General features: G+C 40.1%; 1 protein-coding gene across 15 annotated transcripts in view; it reads left to right on the top strand.

The window, feature by feature from the left end:
• CREM (cAMP responsive element modulator) overlaps window positions 1-19,669 on the top strand; it is a 55,104-nt gene extending 35,435 nt beyond the window's left edge. For 7 of the 15 annotated variants that reach the window (XM_038755674.1, XM_038755667.1, XM_038755668.1 and 4 more), the window contains 3 exons: window positions 2,154-2,342; window positions 12,878-13,034; window positions 16,694-19,669. In XM_038755674.1, coding sequence (XP_038611602.1) covers window positions 2,154-2,342; window positions 12,878-13,034; window positions 16,694-16,838 — 491 coding nt within the window. In that variant the 3' untranslated portion in view covers window positions 16,839-19,669. The other 8 variants (XM_038755673.1, XM_038755672.1, XM_038755670.1 and 5 more) reach the window with 8 other exon arrangements.
• The last annotated feature ends 6,733 nt before the right edge of the window (window positions 19,670-26,402 follow it).

The following is a 26,402-nucleotide window of genomic DNA, read 5'->3' as shown; positions in this document are numbered from 1 at the left end:
TCTTCTCATGTTACACTCAACACCAGTCACGGGTTGCTGTTAAAAACAGCCAAATGCTTTGAAGGGAAAAAAGAATTTAAAATGCCTGAACTGCACAGATTCCAAAACATTTCGTTCAATTTTCCTTTAATTTCAATTTTGCAAGGGCCCTGATTCATGTCCCCCTCCCTTAGGTGGAGAGTAATAAAATCTTAATCCGAGTTTTGGAGAAGTGTGCTGGGTGTGACTAGCTCAGAGTTGATTTTCAGTACTGACCTGCACTTTTCAAAATGCATTGTGATTTAAAATTTAGGCCTTGTTCTAGGCCACAGTTATCAACGTTAATATTTCATACTTAATCTGTTTTTGTCACACCACTTTTGCTGAACATTTTGCAAGCGGTTTTACCAATCCCAGTCTTCATTACTGTGAAATCTGATGGGCTAAATTGTATAATTCAAAACAGAAAATACTTACAAAACTCTGATATCCACTATAGTGGGTACAGAACTTGTGGTCTAAAAAAACCGAGTTTTTCTTTTTTGCAGTTGTTTATAATGTTCATTTTTCAAGTAAATAATTTGTTAGATTTTGCTTTTGGAAATTTTAAAATAATTATTTAGGGATTCAATCGTATTTATTAAGCACTTAGGGATGTTTGTAGAAGTTCATATATCTAGGAAGCACAACTGCAGTAAATTTTCATTAGTTGTAAATACTTGGGGCTATCAATTAATGGTATTTAGTGAACACTTAACTGTGTGTAAAGCACCGTACCAAGCGCTTGGGGAGTATAATTCAAAAGAGTTGCTTGACATGTTCCTTGCCTACAAGGAGTGTACTGCCCAAAGTATTATGCTGTTTTGTTGGCATTTTATTGTAGCCTTTGTTGTTAATTCCATTTGGTTTTTTGATTTAAAAAAAGATATCATGAGAGGCCCCTTGGTGTAATATTGAGTTTCAGAACGTATTGGAAATCAAATTAATATAAACCCTTGTCGACTACCTTAATAATGCAGTACTCTTGAAATACTCAAAAACCTAGTTTTCTATCTTAAATTACTTTAGCTTTAGGATATTACTGGGGAAATCATGTTAAAATATTTTATTATGTAAATCTGAATTTAAGTCAGTGATTTGGTAAAATTATGCAATTTTGAAAGTTATTTTTAAGACTCAGAGGCAGATTTGTGAAATATTCAACTAAACACAAACACATACACCAGCAAGCATGTGAAACATTCATATGCAGGGCCTTCAGTGAGAATATCATTTTAGCAATATAAAACAATGCCTCTGAAAATGGATAATTTAAATAGATGAAATAGAACAGTTAATATGACTGTTAAATAGAGTTTATAATCTCTATCAAGATGGTGGCAGCAAACTTTGAGAAGACCTTTTAATTCACTTTTAAAACATTTTACTATTGACTCAAGAGCTGAATGAGAAAAAAAAAATCTCCACAAAATACAGTGGAAATTTCCACTTTGGGAAGTGACCAAAAGGAGCCCAAAGTGGTTGTGTTTTAAAATTTATGTATACAACATTGATTTGCTGCAATCACAATTACTTTTGAATATACCAAGTTCCTTACAACTACTTTTATTTTTTTTACAATCTGTACTCTGAGGCATCACCAATATTTTGGATTATTTTCCTTGATGCGAAACTAGTAAAATGGTGAAAATTCTCTCATGACCAATATCCCAATGGAAGTTTTACTCCCAAGAGAATCGAGCACTTTGTTTTTCTGCTATGTGAACATTGTCTCAGGTTCAGCCTAGATTCGTAGGGATGATATGAGTCATAAATTCATATAGTCATCTTATAGTCTATTCTCCTACATCCAGTCTCCACTTAAACCATTACAGATATATGGAAAGTTGACAGAGAGGAGGAGAGAATCCTATATTTAACAAAAATTGGATGGATGAATTGGGCATGTTGAAATGAGAAATTTTAAAATGGCCCTTGTAGTCTTTGAAAACTGAGTAGCTCTGCTGGATGGCTAAATGAATTTCATGATCTGGCAGGGAAACAAGGAGGTTTGAGAGCATTACAGGTAAACAGTAGACCAAATTAGAAAAAAAAATGTGTATATTTTCTTCCATGACAGTATTTTAAATGTGATTATTCAAACACTCTAATATTTCTCTTTTTCCTCTGTTAAGTTGCTATAGCCCAAGGTGGAGCAGTCCAGATTTCTAATCCAGGATCTGATGGTGTTCAGGGACTTCAGACATTAACAATGACAAATTCAGGAACTACTCCACCAGGTGCTACAATTGTACAGTATGCCGCACAAGCCGCTGATGGCACTCAGCAGTTCTTTGTACCAGGCAGCCAGGTTGTGGTCCAAGGTATATTTTATTGATCTAATCAATTTAGATAGTGGTAGTGAATGACTCATTACATCATTTTGCGGTGAGGTGGTAGCTTCCCCAAATACTCAGGAAATGGATTATCTTGGCAATAGAACAAAAGAAGCCGAGCAGAGGGAAGGTGTAGCACTGGTATAGATGACCAGTTTTATAGAAAGCGTAATTTTCATTGAATTATAGTTTAGGTATATCAACTCCAAGTGGAAATCAATGAAGTATGCCAGAAAGAAAAGATGAACAGTGCAGTATTAATGAATGAAGTTAATCTTCAGGATTCTTCATTCCTAGATTCCAACTGTAGTTCGTAAAATTTCTATCAGAGGGTGGTATAACCGCTATTGAATTCCAAATCCAGAGTCGTCGTCATTCTTATATGAAGAACCTAGCCCAACTTGTGGCAGGCAAATAGTTAAGTGGCTATTTTCCATTGTCAAACAGGAAGCTGATTGCCGCCAGGTCATATCAAAATGAAGGCGGGTCACCACTTTATTTGGCTTTGCTCCATTTTTAGATTGACAATTTTGTAAAGCCAACACCTGTAAAATAGAGGTGATATAATGCAACTCCAAACTGCTGCAGAGAACTTGCATTCGATTTAGTTTGAATTGTAAATTATTTCTCTGTTGATTCAGTTTCAAGAGCTCTGCTCTCAAGTGTGATGTTAAAGATTAACAGACAAACGAATCAATAAGCATTTATTGAACATCGCTGTTTGTTACTGTACAAGATGCGTTAGTTCAACCCTTTACCATCTAATATTTTTATTTTCTTTTATTCATGTGACGTTCCAGATTGTCCAGGATAATGAAGTACAATATTGGTGTTGAAGGCCGATCATCCAATTTCCCAATCGGCTTTCTTTTCAAGTGTGGGAAGAGGCAGGGTTTTTTTTTTCTTAAAAATATTTTATTTTAGAAAAGCTACCTTATTCTGGAAGTGTTCTGAAAAAGCACAAAGAATTGATACTGAAGTTGTTGGAGAAACACTGCTGGCAGTATGCCAAAGGCTGAATAATCTTGCAACAGCTTTTTGTTAACGTAAGAGAAGCTCTGCCCTGTATAGGTTTTAACTCTTATTAGGGAGCCTCTTTATGGGTAGGTTAAGTTGGTAATCACTTCCTCTCAGCTGAGACTTCTCTTTCATCCCCCATGCCTTTTAGAGTTGTCAGAATATATGAACTTTCCAAGGCAGAACTGAGAGTCAAGGAAAAGTCAGCATTTCATGTTTACAAGGGACAAAAAATTAAGCTGGAGGAGTTTCACATAGAAGGTTGCTTGGCCTAGTGGAAAGAACCTGTGTTCCTGGGAGTCAGGAGACCTTGGTTCTAATCCCTGCTCCATCACTTGCCTACTGTGTGATCTTGGGCAAATCACTCAATTTTGGTGCCTCATTTTCCGCCTCCGAAAAGTAGGGAATAAAATACTTGTTTTCCTCCCTCTCTCTTAGACTGCGAGCAGCCCCATGTGAGACAGGGACTGTGTCTGATCTGATTATCCTGTACTAACCCAATGTTTAGTACAGGATTTGGCACCATAGTATATGCTTAACAGTTGCCTAGTACTATTATTTTGTGTTAGCAAATGCTAAAATGAAAATGGACAAGCCATCTATCACACTCTTTCTCTGCCTGGTGGCATGAAGCTAATCAGATATAAAAGCGGCACAGTTTTGGAGCCCAGAGCAGGGCCAGGCCACAGTGGGTTTTTCAAATCTAGACTGTACCAGAGCCTAGAACAGTCCAGTCTGGGGCTTGCTTAAAAAACCTGGTCTGGGTCTAAAGATCCCTTGAGCAGTTCACTTCTGGTCTTCTCCTGACTGGTTGGAGCAGAAGCTTGAAGTCCGGTTCTGTCTGGGACCTTGAAATCCTAACCCAACCTGAATCCTGGATTTATCTGACTTCCTAACAACCAGGACTGGACTGGGATATCAGGTAGCTTCAGAGGATCTCTACCTGTTTCATAAATTCTGTAATTGGGGAAAATGAGAATCTCAAACATCCTAAAGTACAAAAAAAAAGCACACAATTTAGGAAACTTTTTCCAAAATCTGTTAGCCCTAGTAATGATATCCTGACAATAGATTCTGATGGCGTCTCCACTGGTAAAATGTAGTATATTTGCAAAAGTGATGTGCTTTCCTATATTAGCATGGTAGATTCTTTGAAAAGAGTTTGTGATACATTGAGCAGCATGATTTTTTTTTTCATTTGCAAATAATCATACTGATGTGAAAGAGTTTTTTTTATTTGGCTTGCTCAATGTTCCAGGGAGGAAGCAATTCAAAAAAATCAAAAGTACTGTTATCACAAATATAAATATTTTGCTTAAATAATTACTTTGAAAACCTTTCCAGTAAATCAGAAATCAACTTGAAAAATCCACAAAACTTTTCACCATTTAAAACAAGTCTTCAAAAGGTAAGGTTTGTAGGGATTTTAGAAAAAAAAAGTATGCTGCAGATTTTATTCAAATACATATAGTCTAAAAGTCATGTCCACATAAACAACATAGAACAAACACCATAGGAATAGAAAACACTAAAATTATCCTGTTCAAGTTATGCTAGAGAGAAGTTTTCTGTCAGCCCTTCTCTCGTCGGGTCCTTGGGGCCAGGTTTACCAGTAGATTTCCTTGAAAATGAGAGCAAATTGCATAAGCAGAAATGGTTTATTGTTTTATGAGTTTTCATTGGACTGCAGTTTGTGTGCCGTACAGTGACAAAGCAAATTAATGACAGTGATAGGCTAGTGATGTCATTGTGATGTCAATACTCCTACTTGTAATCCTGCACATGCTTGCTAGTTTGGAACATTTTATGTTGAACTGTGATAGAGACACAAGAAAATCCTGTATGCAGAAGCCGAACATGGCTGTAACAGGAGATGAAACAGGTAGGAATTTTACATAAGGGTTTTCAGACTATCAAAGTACATTTGAACCTTGACATTCAGGAAAGGATCAAATATTGACAGTGATTTAAGAAGTACTTTCATTTTCCAGGGGTAAGTAGCTGGAAATATTGCTGTCATGTCTGTCTAATTTACCAGAAAACTGTGAATCTGAGGGCTCTTGAAAAATTACTCAGAGTTTCCTTGCTTACTTTGCCATTGCAGTAAATTTCTCTCTTTTTTTTACAGTTGGAAATCAGAGTGACGGGCCAGCTGCCCTTGTGTTCAGAAAAATAAGCTCCCTTGAGCTTATCTTTCTCTACCTGTTGCAAGTTTAGCCTAGCTGCAAGGGAAAGATAGGCACTGTTAAAGTTCCGTAAATAAGTCTCCAGTATTGGTCTCTTGGATGAAGCATAATTGTGGCAGAAAACAGATTTCAGAAAGCTACCGTGCTTTGAATGTTCTTGTGCTTTTCGCTTTCCTCCTCTGTTGAAAATGGTCTGTTCCCTCAGCTAATTGAGTTCTAAAGGCTGACGTCATTAAATTTCCTGGAATCGTGTTGCAGTAGGGAAGTGGAAAAGTTAAACTCTAAACAAGATGCACATTGACGTCAGCTCAGAGTCATGCCGAGATTTAGTCAGTTCCTTTCTGTTTTGTCAAATGCCACCGACAGATTTAGCGTTAAATAGCTCGCTGCCTTCATCTTCATGGCAACTGGGTAGATTTTTTTTTTCTAAACCCCCTTCAATTGGTTTCACTTCACCCAAGGTAAGTATCATCTCTCCTCTAGTCCTGTGTTTAAAGCCTTGAGGAAGGGAGGGACCTAAGGGCTGGAGGGGCAAGCTTATATGGTCAAGTTTGGAATTGCTCTCATCAGGCAGTCGGTGCACGTATCTTGGGAGGAGGGTAGCTATATATAACAGAAGGTTTCTTTTACTTTGGACTAGCCAATTTGGAGCTTAACAATACAGGGGTGCTCTCTAGTGTTCAAAAAAAGGAAATTTCAATTTTCTTTCCTTTTTCCTCTTTGCTTTTGACGGCTTTCCTCGGATAAATGCATTTTTAAGAAAGCTGGATTTGGCTCGTAACTTCTGTGGGCAAAATGATTGCTTTCCCCTTGGGCCCAGTGGTGCCCTTGAAAAATCGAGGATTTGCCAACTTGAGATTTAGAAAGAAAGAGATTTGAATTGGAAAGATGGGAAAGAAGTCGGTTCAACCGCAATTATGGGCAACTATGTGGTTATTGTGAATGTCTCCATGTGTTGGTTTATTTTTGCAAGCTAATAGTTGGTGTGCCTCACTCTCCTAATTAAAGTTGCAACTTCTTTTAATGTGGAATGTTGAGTGAGAATGAGAGGAACAAACATTATTCTTACTAAACAGCTCACAGTCTTACCTGCTACTTTTCAGTACGGTAAACATTTTGAGTGTTTAAAATACAGTAAAATATACCTATAAATGAAAAGTTGAAAATGCTAATTCACTTAACTGACTTACAAATGCCAGGTGTGAATAATACCAGTTTTTAGAAAAAAAAACAACTTTCATTCCAAACTTTGGTGAACTAATACCAAAGCCTGTATTTGTCATGAAAATGTATCGTGAATTTGAGACATTTGAGACATTACCACATTTCATTTCCAAAATGCTTCACAACCTAATTTTTAAGGTTTGTGTATATATATAGAAAGAGAGAGAGAGAAAGCGGGGGGGGGGGGGGCGGGGAGGTGTTTAAATTGGTTTGGAAAAATGAGAAAGAAGACTTTAAAGTTTGGACTTTTTAATATTAAATGCTTTTGGACTTTGAATATGAAGATATTCATATATCAGACAGATTGTATCATTTCTATTTTGCAGATGAGAAACCTGAGACCCAGTGAGGTTGAGTCTATTCCAAGGTCACATAGTAAGAAAGTTTTAGAAGCAAAGATTACTGACTCCTACCTCACAGTGTTTTATCCATTAACACAGCATTGTACTTCAGGCTGGAAAATCTTCAGGTCCATAAAATATGTCTATTTTCATGACTAATTTTTGCTAGCCCTTCCCTTGTATAGCTTAGAAAGGATGCATATGCTAAGTGAGAACTAGTAGTATATGGAAGTATTATTGCTATGGCTGAGAGTGGTGATTTCAGTTTTTAGAATTTCAATTTTTTTTCCAGAGTCTAATTGCTTCCTTAGGCCCCAAGGCTATGGGTCTCAGTTACCCCATCTCTTCATTCATATGGAATAATTAAAGTGTAAAATGTAATATATTCACATTTAGAAAAAGTAACTTAGATATGACAGATGACTCTATAAGACAAGTGTGCCTTGCCAAGTGAGACCCATTGGAAATTAGTTGGTGTAATTTATTGCATCCGGGAGAATGGTTCCTTCCTTGATGAAATGGCTTACAGGAGTTGCTAGAGTAGTAAATCACTTTGAAAGTGAATGAACCACCAGTTTCATCCTTTTGTAAGGTCCCAAAATGGCAGTGTGATTTATCTGATAGAAGTGAAATGGTAGTCAGCAGGAATATTTTTTCGATATTTTTTTCCCCTTCCATTTTGTGTTCATTTTAATTAAATGTGGCTCAGGACAAGTGAACATCTTATTTTGGCTTTTTGAAGAAAAGGTTTTGCATATCTAAATGCAATTTCCAGTGCATGTTTGTGCTTTTAAATTAACTTAGTTAGTACTTATCTGCTATAGGAAGCCACCCTCGTTTGACATTTTGCCAAACTTTTTAAGATACAGGCCTGACCCTGAAAAAGTGGATTTTGAAGAAAATCGGAAGGACTCACTTTTCATTTAATAGGTTTTGGTTATGACTGGCAAACCTAATAGTGACTGGATAGTGGGCTAAGAGAATCATATCCTAACATGGAAGAAATGTTTGAATGGAAATCTGTTCATGTTTTTTCATTCTTTTTCCCTTTCCTTATTCTGAAATTAAGGACCTTTTGACTATAATTTTATTTGATGTAAGTACCTCTGGAATTTTAAAAGAAATTAAATAGGCTGGAAAAATCACTTTTCAGGCTTTTTCCATCTGAAAAATGATTCATTTACTTGGCATAGTGGTATTTGTACTAAATTTGAAGAAATCTTAATATTAAACAGACCTATTGTTCAAGTCCAGCATTATTTACAGAGATTGAAAAGATACATTGATTCATTTGTGATGGTAGTGCTCTTTTCTGTCACTGAGTTCTTACCAACAAATATAACATGTTTATGTCACATGACACTGTTCAGCTTCCTTCATCTCCTGGCCAAACAGATTTGCTCTAAACAAGCCTAGGGCTTGTCTGGAGGATCCACCCTTCAGCACAAAAGTGGAAGGCTGCTTGGAAATGAGGCAGATTGTGGAATCTCTAAAGGGTAGTGTGCTACCCTGTTCCACAAGACTCCTGGTGTGCACGAAAAGTGATCTAAATTCTCAGAGGTCCCAGAACTGTCCCTTCTCTCTGGGATCATCAGGACACCATCGTGTAGAAGCCATTCAGGTGGAGAACATCACCCTTTCTATCCTCAAGGGACTCAAAATGTAATACATGCGCTGGCCCAACATTCATTGGCAATTGGCGCATCTGAGCTCAGGGAATATAAATAACCAAAGTGGTATGTTTTGATGTAAATAGAATGAATGTGTCTCTCTTGACTCTGCTGTTATATTTATTCCAATCTACCGATGCTGCTTCTGTGGGAAATCTTGCCTCCATCTGTCAGTATAACATTTTTCATTATCTCGTTTCCTCTTCGCTGATGCTCACAATCTACTTTCTACACAAACCTTTTGCCCTTCAATGCCTATTCTTTATTGCTCTTATTAGCAGCTGAAGCTTGAAGGAATTGCAGTTCATTTTTCACTTGAGTATTCTAGGACACAGGGGGCTGTGTTCTTCCTTTGCACAAGGGAACAAATGTACCCCTGGGGCACAGGAGAGAGAAGCCTCCTTTATCTCCTTCCTGAATTCTCTCCATTGCCCAGGTTCATGTGCAAGGTTTGTATTCACTGCTACCACTGAGAGCAGTAAAGCAAGAGCAGCTAGAAATAGCTGCCAAGAAAGGCTCATACTTAATTGGGGAAGTCCTTATGCAACTGGAGCGACTCCCCAGCGAGCAAGCTGTAGAGAATTTGGGGCTGTGGAGAATTGCGGATTTGTGCCTACCCTGAGTGCACATTCTGCTACCCTCCCCATCCATAATCACCTGGGAATTTCCAAATACTTATTCTGTCAGCAAAGGGAGGTTTAGCCTCCCTCATAGAAGTGGGCATGGAGCACCAGTACATGTTTATGAGTGTAGCTTCCCCGTGTTGGGATGGAGAATTGGGCCCAGTAATAATAATCATGATGGTGTTTGTTAAGCGCTTACTATGTGCCAAGCAATGTTGTAAGCGCTAGGTACAAGGTAATCAAGTTGTCCCACGTGGGGCTCATGGTCTTCATCCCCATTTTACAGATGAGGTAACTGAGGCACAGGGGAGTTAAGTGACTTGCCCAAAGTCACAGAGCTGGTAAGTGACAGAGCTGGGATTAGAACCCACAACCTCTGACTCCCAATCCTGGGCTCTTTCCACTAAGCCACACTGCTTCTCTAGGAGTCCATAGTTTTCAGATGATGATGATTATTACTACTTCGATCTCTTAGTCACCTCCTTCCTCTAGTCTGGAATACCCTCCCTCTCCTTATCTGACAGATGATCCCCCTTCCCACCTTGAAAGGCTTATTAAGAGTGCAGTTCCTGAAAGAGGCCTTCCCAGACAAAGCACTCATTACCTCTTCTCCAACTCCCTGCTGCATGATCTTGGCACTTGAATTTGCCTCCTTTATTCACCCCTCCCTAAGTCCCACAGCACTTGTGTACAGATCTGTAATTCATTTATTTATATTAATATCTATATCCCCCTCTACATCGAGCTCATTGTGGGCAGGGAACTTGTCTACCAATTCTGTTATATTGTACTCCCCCAAATGCTTAGTACAGTGCTCTACACAGAGTAAATGCTTGATAAATATGATTGATTGATTGATTAAACCCATACTACTTACCAAGCACTGTTCCAAACACTGGGATCAGACACAGTCCCTGTCTTACATGAGGCTCACAGTCTAAGTAGGAGGGAGACCAGGCTTTGACTCCCCATTTTATAGATGAAGCTGAGGCACAGAGAAGTTAAGTGACTTGTTTAAGGTCAAAACCAGGCCCCCACACTTTCTACTATTTCATACTGCTCCTCAGAAATAATGAATATGTACTTATAACAGTTTTCTTTCAGTTTGTGATATTCATCTTCTGAAGTCCTGGGTGTAAATGCATGTTTATGCTTTCTCATTTGAACTTTTCCTGGAGAGGGCATTTTCGTAACAGATTTCATGGGAGTTAGAAACAATAACAATTAGCTGTTCATTGCATTCAATCTGTAATAAAGACAATAGGGAGGTTCATTATTATGCATGTTAGGCTAGTAAACATCATTACTAGTAGTAATGATCATTTTAAATGCCGCATGCTGATAAAGGGAGATAACTCATTAGGCAATATGGTGACCCTAGCATGGCCTTCTGAATTCTTTATGTTCCAGCCAGTGAAAGCACCCAAGTGATTTTCTCTGGAGTTAATAATGGGTTTTCACTTTACATTTTTTATTTCCACTCTCACTCGCTCTGGAGTATTAGAAGACCCAATGGCCCATAGCCCTATATATAAGAAATACCTAAGTAGAGGAGTGATTTTCACATCCTCTGTATCCCTTTTGAATGTCTTGTTCTTATCAAAAGGTTATGTGAGGTCTGATAAATCAACTGCCTTTGCCTTAACTCCTTCTAAGAAGGGCGTGGCCTCAGGTGATTGGTTCTCCTACTATAGCCAAGACCAGTGTACAGCTCCAGTGGGTTGGGGCAGTGAGAATCAATCAGTCAATCAGTCGATATTTATTGAGCACTTACTCTGTGCAGAGCACTGTACTAAGCACTTCGGAGAGCATGCTATAACAGAGTTCGTAGACGCGTTCCCTGCCCACCATTAGCTTACAGTCTAAAGTAGCCCAGGAAGCCCTCCAGGCTAAAAGTCACTTCTTTCTGCCCATTCTGGATCAGGACTGTGCTCTGTTTGCATCTGGGTGCATCCCACCTATGGCTCAAACAGTACAGGAAAGAGCAGAATGGAGGACATTAGTGACCCAGTGGTCAGACTGGACCCCTCTGAACAGCTGGTTAAAAGTGACTCTGCCTTCAGTGGTTTTATTAGTCCACAGCCCAAGTGAGAGTCTCACTAAAGAAGCCCAATTTTTTCCACCCAATTGTTTTAAATTAGTCCCATGTTTTAATGACGTTTGTGGTGATTTTTCTTACTACTTTCTTACGAGAAGGCAATATTGACCTCCGATGCATACATTCCCTTAGAATGTTATGGTGGCAGAAGGAATCTGGTTGATTCCTCAGATCCATCTGTCGATTGGAAGGAAATATGTTCATTGTAATACGGATAGAAAAGTAATAGAAATTACATTTGAAAGAATTGTTTGAACTTTTGAGAGTGACATTCATGTAACTGAACACTAATCCGAAATGTCAGCTGCTGCATCAAGCACAGATTGAAAAGTCAAATTGTAACCCTGAGATTGCTTTCAAGGATCGATTAACATGGTTGCATCAAATCAGCATCTTAGAAATGGGTGTCACCCCTGAGAAACTTAGGCAACAGGGAGGATCTCAAAGGAAGCAAGGGGTGTGTTGAAGCTGTGAGGCAAAAATGAAAACTGTAATGGCCCTATTCTTCCCTGCTCTGAAGCTATTTTATAGTTCTGAAGTGACCAGGAAGAGGTAATGAAGCTCCCGAAATACAATGTACCAGGAAAGAATGTAGATTGGGTAGATTAGAAGCCTATATTCATCTTCTAGGTAAAATAGCAAACAGACAAATACCATCAACAATAGGATTTACAGAGCATTTTACTGTGTGTAGAGCACTATTAAACACTAGGAAACATTCAACAGGAGTAAAAGGCACCACTAGATTGCAACTAAGCTTCTTGAGGGCAAAGATTGTGCTTATGTACTCTTCCAAGTGCTTAGTAAAATGCTGTGCACACAGTAGGCACTCAGTAAATATCATTGACTCTGTCTCTACCCTCACTCCCCAAGCTTATGATCTAATGGAGCACTCTAATGCCTTATTTTCACTTGTTCATTTTTCTCTAACATAGTTTTAAATAAAGTTACCTTTAACATTAATAATAATAATAATAATAATGGTATTTTCTAAGCACTGCCTGTGTGGCAAGCACTGTACTTAGCAATGGAGAAGAAACAAGGTAAACAGATCAGACACAGTTCCTGCCCTTATTGGGCTCACATATCTTATCTCCATTTTACATAAGGGGAAACTGAAGCTCAGAAAAGTGAAGTGACTTGCCCATTGTCTCATAGCAGTAAAGGGACAGATCTGGGATCAGAACCCAGGTCTCCTGATTCCCAACCCCATGCTCTTTCCACTAAGCCATGCTGCTTCCACTCCCTCAGTTGCTAAGCAGAAGTCTGACGTTTCCAGTAACCCATTTGCAGTTTAAGTTATACATAGAGTTGAATGGCTGAATTGTGTGACTAATGTTTTATAATATTCCGTTTCATTCCAGCCGCCACTGGTGACATGCCAACCTACCAGATCCGAACTCCCTCTACCGCTTTGCCACAGGGAGTTGTGATGGCAGCCTCCCCAGGAAGTCTGCATAGTCCACAGCAGCTGGCAGAAGAAGCCACCCGCAAGCGAGAACTGAGACTCATGAAAAACAGGTAAAAACGTTTTGCTGGAAGAATGCAAAACCAGTTGAGAGACTTATGGTTCTCTTCGCTGTTATTCATGGAGAGCTTTTTTAGGATGGTTGTATTTTGATATTGAGCAGTAGCCTCATGTCGAAGGCATTTCACCTAAGTGTGAAGTGACATTTCGGCCTGGGCTTCCCAACGGTGATGAAAGTTAGATTGGCGGGGGTCAAATTTCTGAGCTGTTAAACCACTTCACCAGTGGGATGTGCATTCATGTCAGTTGCCAGGGGTAATATCCCACTTGATCTATCACTCATTTTTCAGTGTGGTGCCTGGCTCGGTATTCTCCTCCAAGGACAGTATTTAATTTGCCTTTTTCCTTCATCTTCCAAAGAAGTTGAAAGGCGTATTTGCATTAAGTCCTCTGTTAGCCCCGATAAATGTACCTGTGAGGGTAGGGCAACGTTTGAACTATGCATTTGGAAGGTCAGATTTTCCCTTGTATCTGATTAACAGGCTTGTTTTATTAGTTTGCTTTCTATTCAGTAGTCTTTGAATTGTGTTTCTTGATTTTGTTTTATTTCATGGGGGAATTGTCTCCTCACACTCTCCCAGAAACCAAGGAACTGTGAGTCATAGAGTTTCTTCTGGAGTTGAGCCCACTCCGGGAGCCCGGGAATGTCTGGTCTGATATTGCCTTCCTTGGAGACCCCCTGGTCAGGGGTATTGCAGGAGTTCTGGAAACAGCCGGGGTTTCCAGCCTTGACATCGTATTCAAAATGCTCCTGACAAGATGCATCCTGAGCCTCGGTTGTTTAAAGGGCTCCCAACACTTTGGCTCAATTATACTCAATTTTGAGTGTAGGAGTTCATAAAATGTCTTCATTCTTGGAACTTAGAGTGGGTTTCTCCAGTGGTCAGGGGCTGAATTTCACTAAGCACAGTACCCCACTCGTTACTGAGAAACAATTCTGTAAAAGATCTAAAATCAACCCTCTGTGTTGCTTAATGCATATTCACAAATTAATCAATCAGTAGCGTTTATTGAGCGCTGTACTAAGCGCTTGGGCGAGGCCAGTACAACAGAGATGGCAGACCCGTCCCCTGCCCACAATGAACTTACAGTCTAAAGGGGAAAAGACACCAGCAGGAGACTTTTCCGCATGTTGATTAGTCAGTTGCTTAGCCAAGAAGGCATGGGTTTAAAAAGGCAACTGTCATTGGAGGTAACCCTCTCCTTCAAGCAGTCTTCAGAAAATACTCAGCCATCCATCTATCAGATAGTCTTTGCCCACTCTACTCCTCCCGGTGGGAATCTGCCCACAGAACTCAGAATGGCTTATGGTGCTTCAGGATTTTTCCTTGGCTTCTTCATCTTTTCCACCTATTGCTTCAGCATTTTGAAGAAACCACACAAGTTAATGCAGGGGGTGAAAGCCGAGTCATCTGTAAAATGGCCCAGCAAGTGTTTCCGTTGTGTCTGAGTAATGTGGAGGAATGCACTGTCTTCTGGTGAGGTCATTGATAATGTTATTCTCAGAAGTCTGAACTTATGTGTGGAAAGTTTGGGAATATGTTGCAAGAAATATTTCAAATAGATGTCTCAGGATCCTCAAAGAGCATTATGCTTAAATAATGCTTAAAGAGCATTTTGCACCATGCAAAATAGAACAAATATTCTAATAGAATAAATATGACTTCCATCTGAATAAATAAGAGTGCTTCTTTTCGGTTCATCTGGGACATTGTTTTATTCACTTCCTTAGAATCTAGAATGGGTGCCGTAATTTTGTAATAAGAAAGTGTTTTTTTAGAATCAACATAAATCCAATAAAGATTATTCAAATTTCCTTCTGAAATAGCAATTTATGAATATTCTTAACTTTTAAAAATAACTTTTCATTATGCATTATGTAGTTGATTTGAAATAAATACGCTTCTCTATGAGATTAAATCCACTTTATTTTTTTCCATTTCTTGAAACCAGTTGAGAAGTCTGAACACTTTTGACAGGGTGAGTTCTTTGTTTTCTGGCCAGGAACTAGGTGTTATGTTGATCTTTATGGTACAAGATCTCCTTTCAAGAGAGAAAGAATCGATCCATATTTTAAAGCAGAGTTATCTGTGCATCATGAAGTGTCACCCTGAACACCCAGCAGAGGAGGTTCATTTAGATCGAATTTCAGATTAGGTTGCTTAGAGAGTGCTGTCATAATTGGGTTTTTAAAATTTTGTTTTGCATCATTTAAAAGGGAAGAAAGTTTTTAAAGTATTGTGTGAAAGATATAGTACAGAGAAAACTTATTCTAAAGTGTTGGCTGGAGATTTGATTCTAGAATTTGTCTGCTGATAGAAAGGGGATTATGTGTAACTCGTGCACTTTGGCTGCGTTATTTTCTTTTTGGTGGGTGTGAAATTAAGCTAACCTAAGCGCTCATTGGTTTTGCTGTTTCTGTTGCTTTGGCTGCTGGTCGCCTTTTATGTTGGTCTGTTCTCTTCTGCATGCCTGTGGTGCTTTTACAACTAATGGAAATTAATCCATGCAATTAGGAAAGCAGTCTTGGCATCCACTGCTGAAGTATCTCATATTCACCTTCTCATTGTGAATTCTCATGTCAGTCAATCAACGTCTATTTTAGGTGCCATTTTGAACATGTTGATGATTGAGTTTCATCTTTCTTATCTCCCATTACTCTTATTATCAGAATGTGGTCCCTCTGCAGAACAGCATGTGTCTTGTCATTTGCGTTCTCAGTGTTGTCCTTGCAATTGAGCAGACTGTTTCTACTTCATGTAAAGAGTGGTCTGGTCCTGTTACATTTTCCCTGGGCTTCAGTCTAAAGAGAATAAGCTCCTTCTTTGATACCGTGTCCTTTGACGATTCATTTTTGCCAATACTTTGGTCAAGTTGAGATGACTGGAAATTTGACTGAATGAGAGGTTTGAAAGGATCTGTAAATTGTAATGATAGAAATGCAGCTGGTTAGGTGGTCGTATGGTTTTGTGCAGTGGAATGCAATTGACTTAATACGATCTCTGTCAGAGATAGTCACAGATGGGGGTCAATTCAGTGCATTCACAAATTGTTCCTTTTGTCTTAAAAAGTAACCTGGCTTGGCTGTGATTGGGGAACAAATTTGACCAGGATTGAGGGGTTGTGGATTTTGGGGTTGGGGAGGCAAAGATCACTTCACTGGGCCAGTCTTTGTTGTGCCGAGGTTGTGCCTGTAGTTATTTGCCTTGTGTTGGTTCCAGGGAAGCTGCTCGGGAATGTCGCAGGAAGAAGAAGGAGTATGTCAAATGTCTTGAAAATCGTGTGGCTGTACTTGAAAACCAAAACAAGACTCTCATTGAGGAACTCAAGGCCCTAAAAGATCTTTATTGCCACAAAGCAGAGTAACTGTCTGTGGCTTGGACCTTGTTTACTGTGAACTCTAATCACGGCATGAGATGAAGCAGTTCTACCAGTTGCCATGTGGACTTGTGGAAAGGGACACTCATGACCCTTGTGAATCCCGTTTTGCTTAGTGTTTGAAATCCAACTGGGAGTGTTGTTTCGAAGTTGGGAATGCAACCGTGCTCACAAAATTAATCAGGGCTTTTTTCGACCCATGTTTTCCAACAGCATGCAAATAGTTTTTTTTGTTTGTTTGTTTGTTTGCCCTTTTTGCTTCTGCTCATTGCAGGGAAGCTGCTAAAGAATGTCGACGAAGAAAGAAAGAATATGTAAAATGCCTGGAGAGTCGTGTAGCAGTGCTTGAAGTTCAGAACAAGAAGCTTATGGACGAACTTGAAACCTTGAAAGATATTTGCTCTTCCAAAACAGATTAGTAGAAATATTTACACAATGGACTGACAATAACATATCCAGTTGCTTTTGAAGGCAATACAATGTGTATATATATCTGTATATATATATATATGCGCACGCGCGCGCACACACACACGTATATATACATAGCTATATATAGCCGTCAAGAGTTTTGGCTTTTTCCTTCATGTCATTTATCTCACACTCTCATCTATTACATTCCTGAAATGCTTCACTGTACTTTTTGGACTCTTAGCCATAAAATACATTTTTTTAAAGGAGACAAATATTTAAAAATTGTATGTAAACAATTCTACGAATGCAATATTTGTGGTAAGACTTGTTCCATGGCCCTATTTTTCCAGTTCCCACTCTTTACATGGCATTAATGGTGACCTATATCATAAAATAAAATATGCTGTAGGACCTTTATAATCACTTTAAAAAAGATGGTTAGAGAACTTACATCCAATAATACAAAAAAACCCCAAACCAAAACCTACAAAAAATACCTCAGGAAAGACTTTATAGAAAGTATATTCTGAATATATACCTATATGAGACTATTAGTCAACAAATAAATTGATGCTATTTTTCAGATTTTTATATTGGTTGCGTTGTGAAAAAAATATTGCATTGCGTGTTACTGAATGCCATGGTTTGAAAATAGTTTTAATAGAACCATGTTGGAGACACTCTGTAGATTTTAATGTGTATTTAAATATCTGAAACACTTCGGTTTTAATCTATGGCATAATATAGAAATGGCCATGCAGAAGTACACAATGCCAGTTTTATAGGGTATAAGCAACGTGAGCAACAGAGCGTTCATGACATTTAAATCTCTGGAAATAATAATTTGTTAAGGGTTTACTAGGTTCAAAGCACTGTGCTAAGCAGTGGAATAAATAGAATCATATCAGACACAGTCCCTGCCCTATTTGGGGCTTACAAGTCTAAGCACGGGGAAAGAGCATTTTATAGATGAGGTAACTCAGACCCTGAGAAATTAAGCAATTTACCAGTGGTCATATCAGGCAAGGGGAGGATCTGTGATTAGGACCCGGGTCCCTTAACTCCCATTCATGTTTCTTTCCACTAGGTCATTCTGCTTCACAGAAGAGTTAAAAATGGGGCAAGTTGAAAAAAAAGTCTTACCAGAAATGACTATACATGACAAGTTTCTTTTGACCTTGTTTCACCATTTTACTGAGCTCTTCACAATGGAACTAAATGTACTAACACATACCTCAACTGTCTTATTAGAATGTCTCTCCATAGGGAAACCGTGTGATGGAGTTTTTCAGTATTTGCTGGGAACCAGGTCTTTCTGTGGCAATTTCTTAATAATGCCCCTTGCACCCAGATATTAACTGATTGATTCTTAGTAGTCCTAAAGAAGCAACACAAGTTTTCATTTTTATTTCCAAGTGATTTGAAGTCTCTTTTGGCAATACTCATGCCCCCCACCCCTTGTTGAGATTAACCAGTTTGGGCCAGAATTTCGGAGTAATAATAATAAAAATAGTAATATAATTGTAATATTTGTTAAGTGCTAAGCACTGTGCTAAGGGCTGGAGTAGATACAATGCAATGAGATTAGATGCAGGTCCTGTGGCAGGATCCTGATTGGAACAAACTGTTGTATGTGTGCACCAGTCATCGGACTCGTTTAAATCTCTTACTAAAAGACAATTTCAGGTTGTAAAAATACATCTATGACCGTACAGCGGGACATGGTTCATTAGCCATGTATTCTCCTTCTTGTGAAGACATCTTTGAAAAGTCATGCGTAAAAAAGGTAATCTTTTTCAAACAAAATGTGTTTAAAATGTGTTTTCTTGCTAATGGGTTCCTGTCTGATTAATCCAGGAAGGAAGTAGCAGCGTCTCCTACCCATAACCCCATTTAGTGAAAGAGGTTAGCCTGTGAAAGGGGAAAAGCAAGGGAAGAGGGCAAGGCAGAGAAAAGAAAAAGGGAGAAAGAAAATACCCAAATACTCGGAATTGCACATCTTTGCTCCTCTCGTCTTATAGAATCCTTCCACTACAAAGTATGTCTTGGACTTCTGGAAAACGAGGCCGGAGTCACTCATACCTTCTACCTCCTCACATATCCATGCCTTCTACCTCCTTATTTCTTTAGACTTTATTTTGCCTATTTTTTGTTTTTCTCCTGCAGAAAACTCATATGAGAAAAGAAGACAAGGAGGGGAAACAGGAATCAAAGGAAAAGCCCACAGTTTGGGTGAAAGAAAGAAGAATCTCAGGCCAGAATTTCACAGACTCCCTGTGGCCTATAGTTGAATTTCCAGAAATAATCCTTTCCCCCGCAACTTCCTCCTTCATTGTCCCAAGTTTCCTTCCCCTACCCCTTCAGTCATCGGTTCTGAGTTCCTAGCGTCACAACTCTCTGAAACGTTTTGGATTTGTTAGGTTGGATTGGGAACCCCAGTGCTAATTTTGGAGTCTAAGGCAGTGCTCTTTCAGGCCTCCTCATGAGACTCTAAGAGCCAGAATACTTAAGGTTTGTAAATGTGTATAAATAGTTACTGCATCTGGTTTCTTTGATCATTTAAATCAAGAGGAAGCCTTGTCTGGTTCTTCTCAGAAAGGGCTTACTCCCAAAGATTGTTTCTGTCTAATATGAGTGAGCGGCCTTAATTTGCCTTAATAATGACATCAATAATAGTATTTGTTTAATGTTCATTGTGTGTCCATATCTGTGGCAGATATGAGATAATCAGCTTGGATGTAGTCCCTGCCCGTCATCAGGCTAACAGTGCAAATGGGAGGGAGAACAGGCATTAAATCCCCATTTTACAGATGAGAAAACTGAGGCAAAGAGAAGTGAAATGGCTTGGCCAAAATCACACAGCAGGAAAGTGGCAGAGCTGGGATTAGAACTCAGATCCTCTGACTCTCAGGCTTATGCTTTCTCCACTAGGCTATACTGTTTTCCAAGGCTGCCTGCCTTGAGGTGAGCTCCCAGGCATAGCTTCCCTATCCGTAAGCCACACTAGAAGGTGCAGCTAACTTCCCTCAGGAAACTAACCTACTCTCCCACAAAGACTAAGCCATTGGCTCAAAACCCAAAACTAAACCAAAATAGTAATGCCAACAGCAAACCAATCTTCAAGAGTAACCATAGGTCTCCTTTAACAAACATTTTCCCTTGTTAGTCTCCTTTTGGATAGGAGCGGAGACTTCAGGCAGAAACCCTGATGATTCATACAGGATGTTCGCATTCACAGAACTGGCGGGTAAGTTGTTTTTCTAACAAATTGAGCTCTGTGAGATTTCCCGAGGTCCTGAAAGAAAATCCAGCTCCATGAACAGAGAAGAGTACCATTCCTTCTTTACCACAGTTTTCCGAGCCAGCTGGGCCCATGTTAACTCACAAGGGAAAGGTTGTATAAACTGCCCAGTCCTGAATGATTGAGAAAGATGGAAGTGGTCTGGTCTATTCTTAAAATCTTGTTTGGCAACAAGATTTCTAGAATACACCTAGAAGACAAGCACCAACGAAGAGACAAAGGTCTGTAACGATGTAGAGCAATGCATTACAGTGGTACCAAAACCTGGCAAGCTGATCCTCAGTGGGGGATTTCAGGACATGTTTGGGAAGTGGTGGCATGTCATGGAAAGAAGGTCTCCAGACACCATGGTAGTGGAAAGCTTCTTTCTGCTCAACGATTGTACCCAATACCAACTCTACTTTCTGTCTCCCAAATAACAAAAACACCTGAATGGTCCTTTAGCCTGAGCCTACACAGTAACATGTGCTAAGGCAGTGTCTAGCAGCAGGGCTTCAAAGATGTATCAATCACCACATTTATCTAAGGTGCTGAATTTGAGACCGACCATCTTCTGACATGGTCCAAATTCGACTGGCGAACTTCAAAACACAACATCCCAACCATCAGGATGACTCAGTGTCCCAAATAACAAAAACACCTGAATGGTCCTTTAGCCTGAGCCTACACAGTAACATGTGCTAAAGCAGTGTCTAGCAGCAGGGCTTCAAAGATGTATCAATCACCACATTTATCTATGGTGCTGAATTTGAGACCGACCATCTTCTGACATGGTTCAAATTCGACTGGCGAACTTCAGAACACAACATCCCAACCATCAGGATGACTCAGTGTCAAACCCCAGGAGAAGGAAGACACCTCTGTCATCTTTTAATAGCACAGTCCCACTGGTGCCCCAGTCAAAAGGACCAACGTGAAGAGTGAAAGGAGGTCTTTCTACCAGGGAGCCATCAAGACTGTGGGTGTGACAAGCCGGAGAGATTTTCATCAAATCAGGGATGAAAAGATGATTTCGGACATAGCAATAAATGCATCAAACACCTTCCGCCTCTTTGTGATCGTAATGATAGTGAGGCTTACGAGATAGACCAGTTAAGCTAAGAAAATCCATGACTGAGAAAAGAGAACTGAGGCTGAGGAAATCCAGGCCTAGGCTTTCCACCACCAAACTGAGAGCTTTTTCTTATCCGTTCAGATGCTGGACTGTCTGCTATACTCTCCCTTTAGCATCACTCCACCTCCCTAGTACTTCACCTCACCCCACCTTTTTCAATTCTGATATTTTCTATTGCTTACACACCATTATTCCAGACAAAAACCTTGATTAACCTGGTCTAGAATTTTTTAAAAAATGAAACTAATGTACGTGTTTGCAAAAACCACTGCTACTTGTCCAGTTGAAAAGCTTCTTTTACCACTCCCGACCCAGTGTTTGCTTAACTTTCTCAGACTGGCAGTCAAATATAGAAGATGGAAACAAAATAATCACACGAACCCAAACCAGCAAATCTAAACACGTATCCAATTGTGCAGCAATGTTTTTATCCCAACTCTCCCTGTAGCGAATACTGCTGCCCATAATTTGGCCCTTTGTCCCCTCTCCTCTTTCTCTGGGAAATGATGTTTGTATGTGTTTATTTATTGGGTCGGTAAGCAATGGAGACCTTGCTCTGTGGTAGTAGGACTCTCTTGGGGTGCTGCGGGTAGGAACTAACTTTGTGAACAGCATGGCTGTGTTCCCTCTATCCTTTTGGGGGTCCTCGGAGTGCAGACAGGATTGTGGTGAGGCTACAAGGTGTCTTCAACAAAACACAAGCCCTACCTCTTTTATCAGGAAGAACCCTGGCCTAAGGACCTGGATCCTAATTCCAACTCTGCCACTTGTTTGCTGTGGGGCCTTGGGCAAGTCACTTGCTACTTCCATTTCCTCATCTGTAAAATGGAGATTGAACCCTTGTTCTCCCTTCTATTAGACCATAAGCCCCAGGAGGGACAAGGAATGTGTCTGATTATCTTGTATCTACCCCAGTGCTTGGCACATAGTAAGTGCTTATAAAATACCTCAATTATTGTTATCCTATAAATGTTGATCTGCCATCTGTGCACCATTCATGTGAACTTTTGTAGCTTCTTTAGCAAGAGAGAATAGAAGATTGGAGAAGCCAGAAATGGAGAAAACCTACGAGACTGTCAACAATGTTTGCCCTTTTGCTAAACGTGCATGCTAAATGCCCAGGTTGTGTTTCTGAGTTTGAGGCCTAACCTTCCTCAGATTGGCCTCAGCAGGAAGCAACACTTGACAGCTATATCTGTAATCACATCATTGTTTTTTCTGCAAATGGCTCATATGATGAACCAGGGATTCTGAGGAATGAGAATCAGCAGTCTAAAGTTGTGCAGTTGTATTTCAGTTTTTACTTAAATGATCCAGGTTGTTTACCTAGCATGATTGTTTCCAGGGGGAGGCACACAGTAAGTGCTTAACAAATACCATTATTATTATTATTATTATTAATGACATAACTAAAAAGAACCAGCTTTCTCCATTTAACAAATCTAATCAAAGATTACTTTAACACCAAGACTGGAATTAACACTTTTTTATGATATTTGTTAATATTTCCTATTATTCTTTCTAAACAGTATAACTCCATAGGAAGAGAATTCTGGTGGAGTCATGTTAAAAACATAGAAATTATAGACAGAATAACTAAATGATCAAAACTTGGTGACAGACGATTTCCTTATCAATTAATCGAATATTTTAAAATCTTTAATAGTTACTCATACAATCCATTGGACTCCTAGTTCAACTTGTGGGAATCATTCACCGCCTCACTGTTTTCTGCTTCATAGACAGTTCATGAATGTGCGAGGAATTACTTAACTGGAGGAACTCAGCACACCAGCTCACTTTTGACATTTGGTTGGACCACAAAGCTGGCATTTAACAATATTTTCTTATTTGCTTTTGTGGCCGTCATGTTGACTTTTCGTGTTGATTCTGGTATTAGATAACATTTCAGGCAGCCGCGGCCCTGAGAAAGGAATTTTCCATTAGAAAAGGGAGCGACACCTAAGTGGCTGTGCAGAGGTTGAAAAGCAAAGGATCACTCAGGCACAACTGTTTGGGAGCGACATCTTGTGGATATAAGAATCATCTGGAGATTTTATTTTTTTTTGGCCTCAGATCCAATCAATCCATGATATTTTTTGAGCGCTCACTGCTCTTGGGTGAGTACAATACAATAGAGTTGGTAGATGCGCTCACTGCTCTTGGGCGAGTACAATACAATAGAGTTGGTAGACACGTTCCCTGCCCATAGGGAACTTGCGAATGGCGAGGAGTAGGGAGTAGTAAAAGAATCCCTCTCTGGAATTCTTTCCAGGTAATATTTCAAACAAGGTAAGATTTTATGGTTTCTGTTACTTTGGGAATCCTACTTTGCCCAGCCTCTTTGGGAAGGAAAGGTGCCAGATTTGGAGCTAGCAATACTACTGCTGCTGCTGCTGCTGCTACTACTACTACTACTACTACTACTACTCTGTTAAGCATTTACTATGTGCCAAGCACTGTACTAAGATAATAAGATCAGACATGGTTCCTTTCCTACATGGGCCTCACAGTCTAAATGAGAGAGAGGAAATGTAGTTAATCCCCATTTTACAGAAGAGCAAACGAACACAGAGAAGTTAAGTGACTTATCCAAGGTCACACAACAGATGTGGCAGAGCCAAGATTTTCTGATGCCCAGACCCAAGCTCTTTCCACTAGATCATGCTACTTCTCAAAATGGTGACTCCACCAGTTGCCCCTGCCTGCAGGAGGCCACTGTTACTGCCACTTGTCTGGTCTAACTCCATGCCCAGAGCTAGCTGCCCATCCCACCCTCATCCAATCACCTCATGCTTTCCAGGGTATCTCCTGGGCCAGGCATGGGCTTGGGTGGCTCAGAGCCGCTGCAACATGGGAACCCCCTGGGCCTCATTGGTGCTGTTGCCAGCCCCAGTGCCCACTGAGGACCAGAAAGGTGACAGGGGAGAAGGAGGAGCCACACAAGTGAGTACCTTTTCCGTTTATGAAATTTGTTAACCGCTTACTATGTGCCAGGCACCGTACTAAGCGCTGGGGTAGATATAAGCCAATTGGGTTGGACACAGTCCCTGTCCCAAGTGGGTCTCACAGTTTTAATCCTCATTTTACAGATGAGGGAACTGGGGCACAGAGAAGTTAAGTGACTTGCTGAAGGTCACACAGCAGACAAGTGGCGGAGCGGGGATTAGGAGCCTGAGTCCCAGGTCTGTGCCACGAGCTTCACCCAAGTGAGTCCGGCGTGCGGCGGGGCTGGGGCATGACATCCCTGGCTAAGCAGTGTGGCTCAATGGAAAGAGCACGGGCTTGGGAGTCAGAGGTCATGGGTTCAAATCCTAGCTCCGCCAGTTGTCAGCTGTGTGACCTTGGGCAAGTCACTTAACTTCTCTGGGCCTCAGTTACCTCATCTGTAAAATGGGGATTGAGACTTGTGAGCCCCACGTGGGACAACCTGATCACCTTGTATCCTCCCCAGCGCTTAGAACGGTTCTTTGCAGATAGTAAGCGCTTAACAAATGCCATTATTATTATTATTATTATTAAGTGCAGCAAAAGTGGATGCTTTGTCAGATGGCTGTTGACTGAAAGAGTTCTTTCAAAGGACGGATTTGCTTTGTTTGACCCGTAGAGGGAGACAAGAGGCTGCTGAAATCTGGAAGAAAGGTTCTCTGCAGGTTTGTGATACATCCATAGATAGCAGAGATACTATGTGTGTGTGTGTGTGTGTGTGTGTGTGTGTGTGTGTGTGTGTGTGTGTGTGTGTGTGTGTGTGCTCGCACCTGACCTCCATTTTCTAAGATGTCACTGCCATGGATAAGGTCTATCCAAGCATGCACATGTAGCTGAGGGGATCACTTCTATCCGTGGATCGTAGCTTGAGGGTGATGATTATATCTATCAAAGCCACCGTACTGTAATTCCCAAGCACTTATCACAGTGCGCTGCATCGTAAGAACTCAGTAAATACTACCGATTGATTCCGCATTATGTGCTCAAGATAGTCTCTTCTTGGTCTAGTAAAACCAGAGCCCCTAAAAATGGAGTCAAAATATATCATGTTTTGAAAACAGTCTTGAAAAGTGCTTTCTTTGGTTCTCGAAAGAGCTAACGTTTCCACCCTCTAGTTGTGTAAATCTGTAAACTTTGAGATTTGCAATGCGGTTTCCCTGAATTTCTCAGCTTTTCTGTTTGTAGAAAAAATGGTGCTTTTGTTCCAAGCAAAACTTTTTTTTTTTTCCTGCAGTGTTCATCAGAACGTCAATAAAAATTTAACTTAGCAGGTGGCTCACTGAATCTTTGGGAAAAACACCAGAAAATGATTGTAAGGAACATCCAGAATCAACTCTGCCAGAAGGAGAATCTAAAGAGTGGAGGAGTTGGTTCTAGAATGAGAATTAGTTGTTGTGGAATGAAGAGCTTGGCTCCCAGTAGAAAAATCCAAACTGTGACAGAAATCATGTTTGTGTCTTTGTTGTCTATTCATAGTTGATGGAGCCAGTTGATTGTTTTGTAGCCTTAAATATCAAATGATTCACTTTTAGGAGAGTTTTGAGAATAGAAATTTACAGTTGGACCCTCTAGAGCCTTTACCCTTTCCTTTTGTTTAATCTGACAACATGGAATAGCTCTCTGAGACTGCTTGTGTTCCTAGAAATGCCAATTGTATGAATTTACAGCCGAAGTCAAGACAGGGGCAATTGAGTCTCCCAAGCTCCACTGAATGGCTGATCTGTTCCCACCATGGCTGCTAAAAGTGTGAACAGAGCTGGCTAAGAGAATTCTGACTTAATCTTGCTCTTCCATTTCTTCTTCCAGGAGTTTTCCTGGGAGACACGATGAGTTCCTTCAGCAGAAGGTGAAAGGATTTTGGGCCAACTCTTCTTCACCAATCCCCTTTTATTTAAATATTGCTGATAGGCTTTCTTTCTGAGAAACAGGGTGGTGTAGTGGAAAGGGCAAACTCCTTGGAGTCAGGGGACCAGGGTTCTAATTATGGCTCTTTCACTTTCCCGTTGTGTGATTTTGGGCAAGTCACTTAACTTCTCTATGCCTCTGTTTCCTTTTCTGCAAAATAGGGATTGCTAAATACCTGTTATTATTATTTGATAAGCACTTACTAAGTGTCAAGAACTTTTCTAAGTGCTGAGGTAGATATGTCAGTCAGGTTGGACACGG

Source organism: Tachyglossus aculeatus, chromosome 13 (assembly GCF_015852505.1).
Source record: "Tachyglossus aculeatus isolate mTacAcu1 chromosome 13, mTacAcu1.pri, whole genome shotgun sequence".
NCBI classification, from domain to species: domain Eukaryota; kingdom Metazoa; phylum Chordata; class Mammalia; order Monotremata; family Tachyglossidae; genus Tachyglossus; species Tachyglossus aculeatus.
The sequence above is the reverse complement of the archived record's forward strand: the minus strand, read 5'-3'. Positions and strand labels throughout refer to the sequence as shown.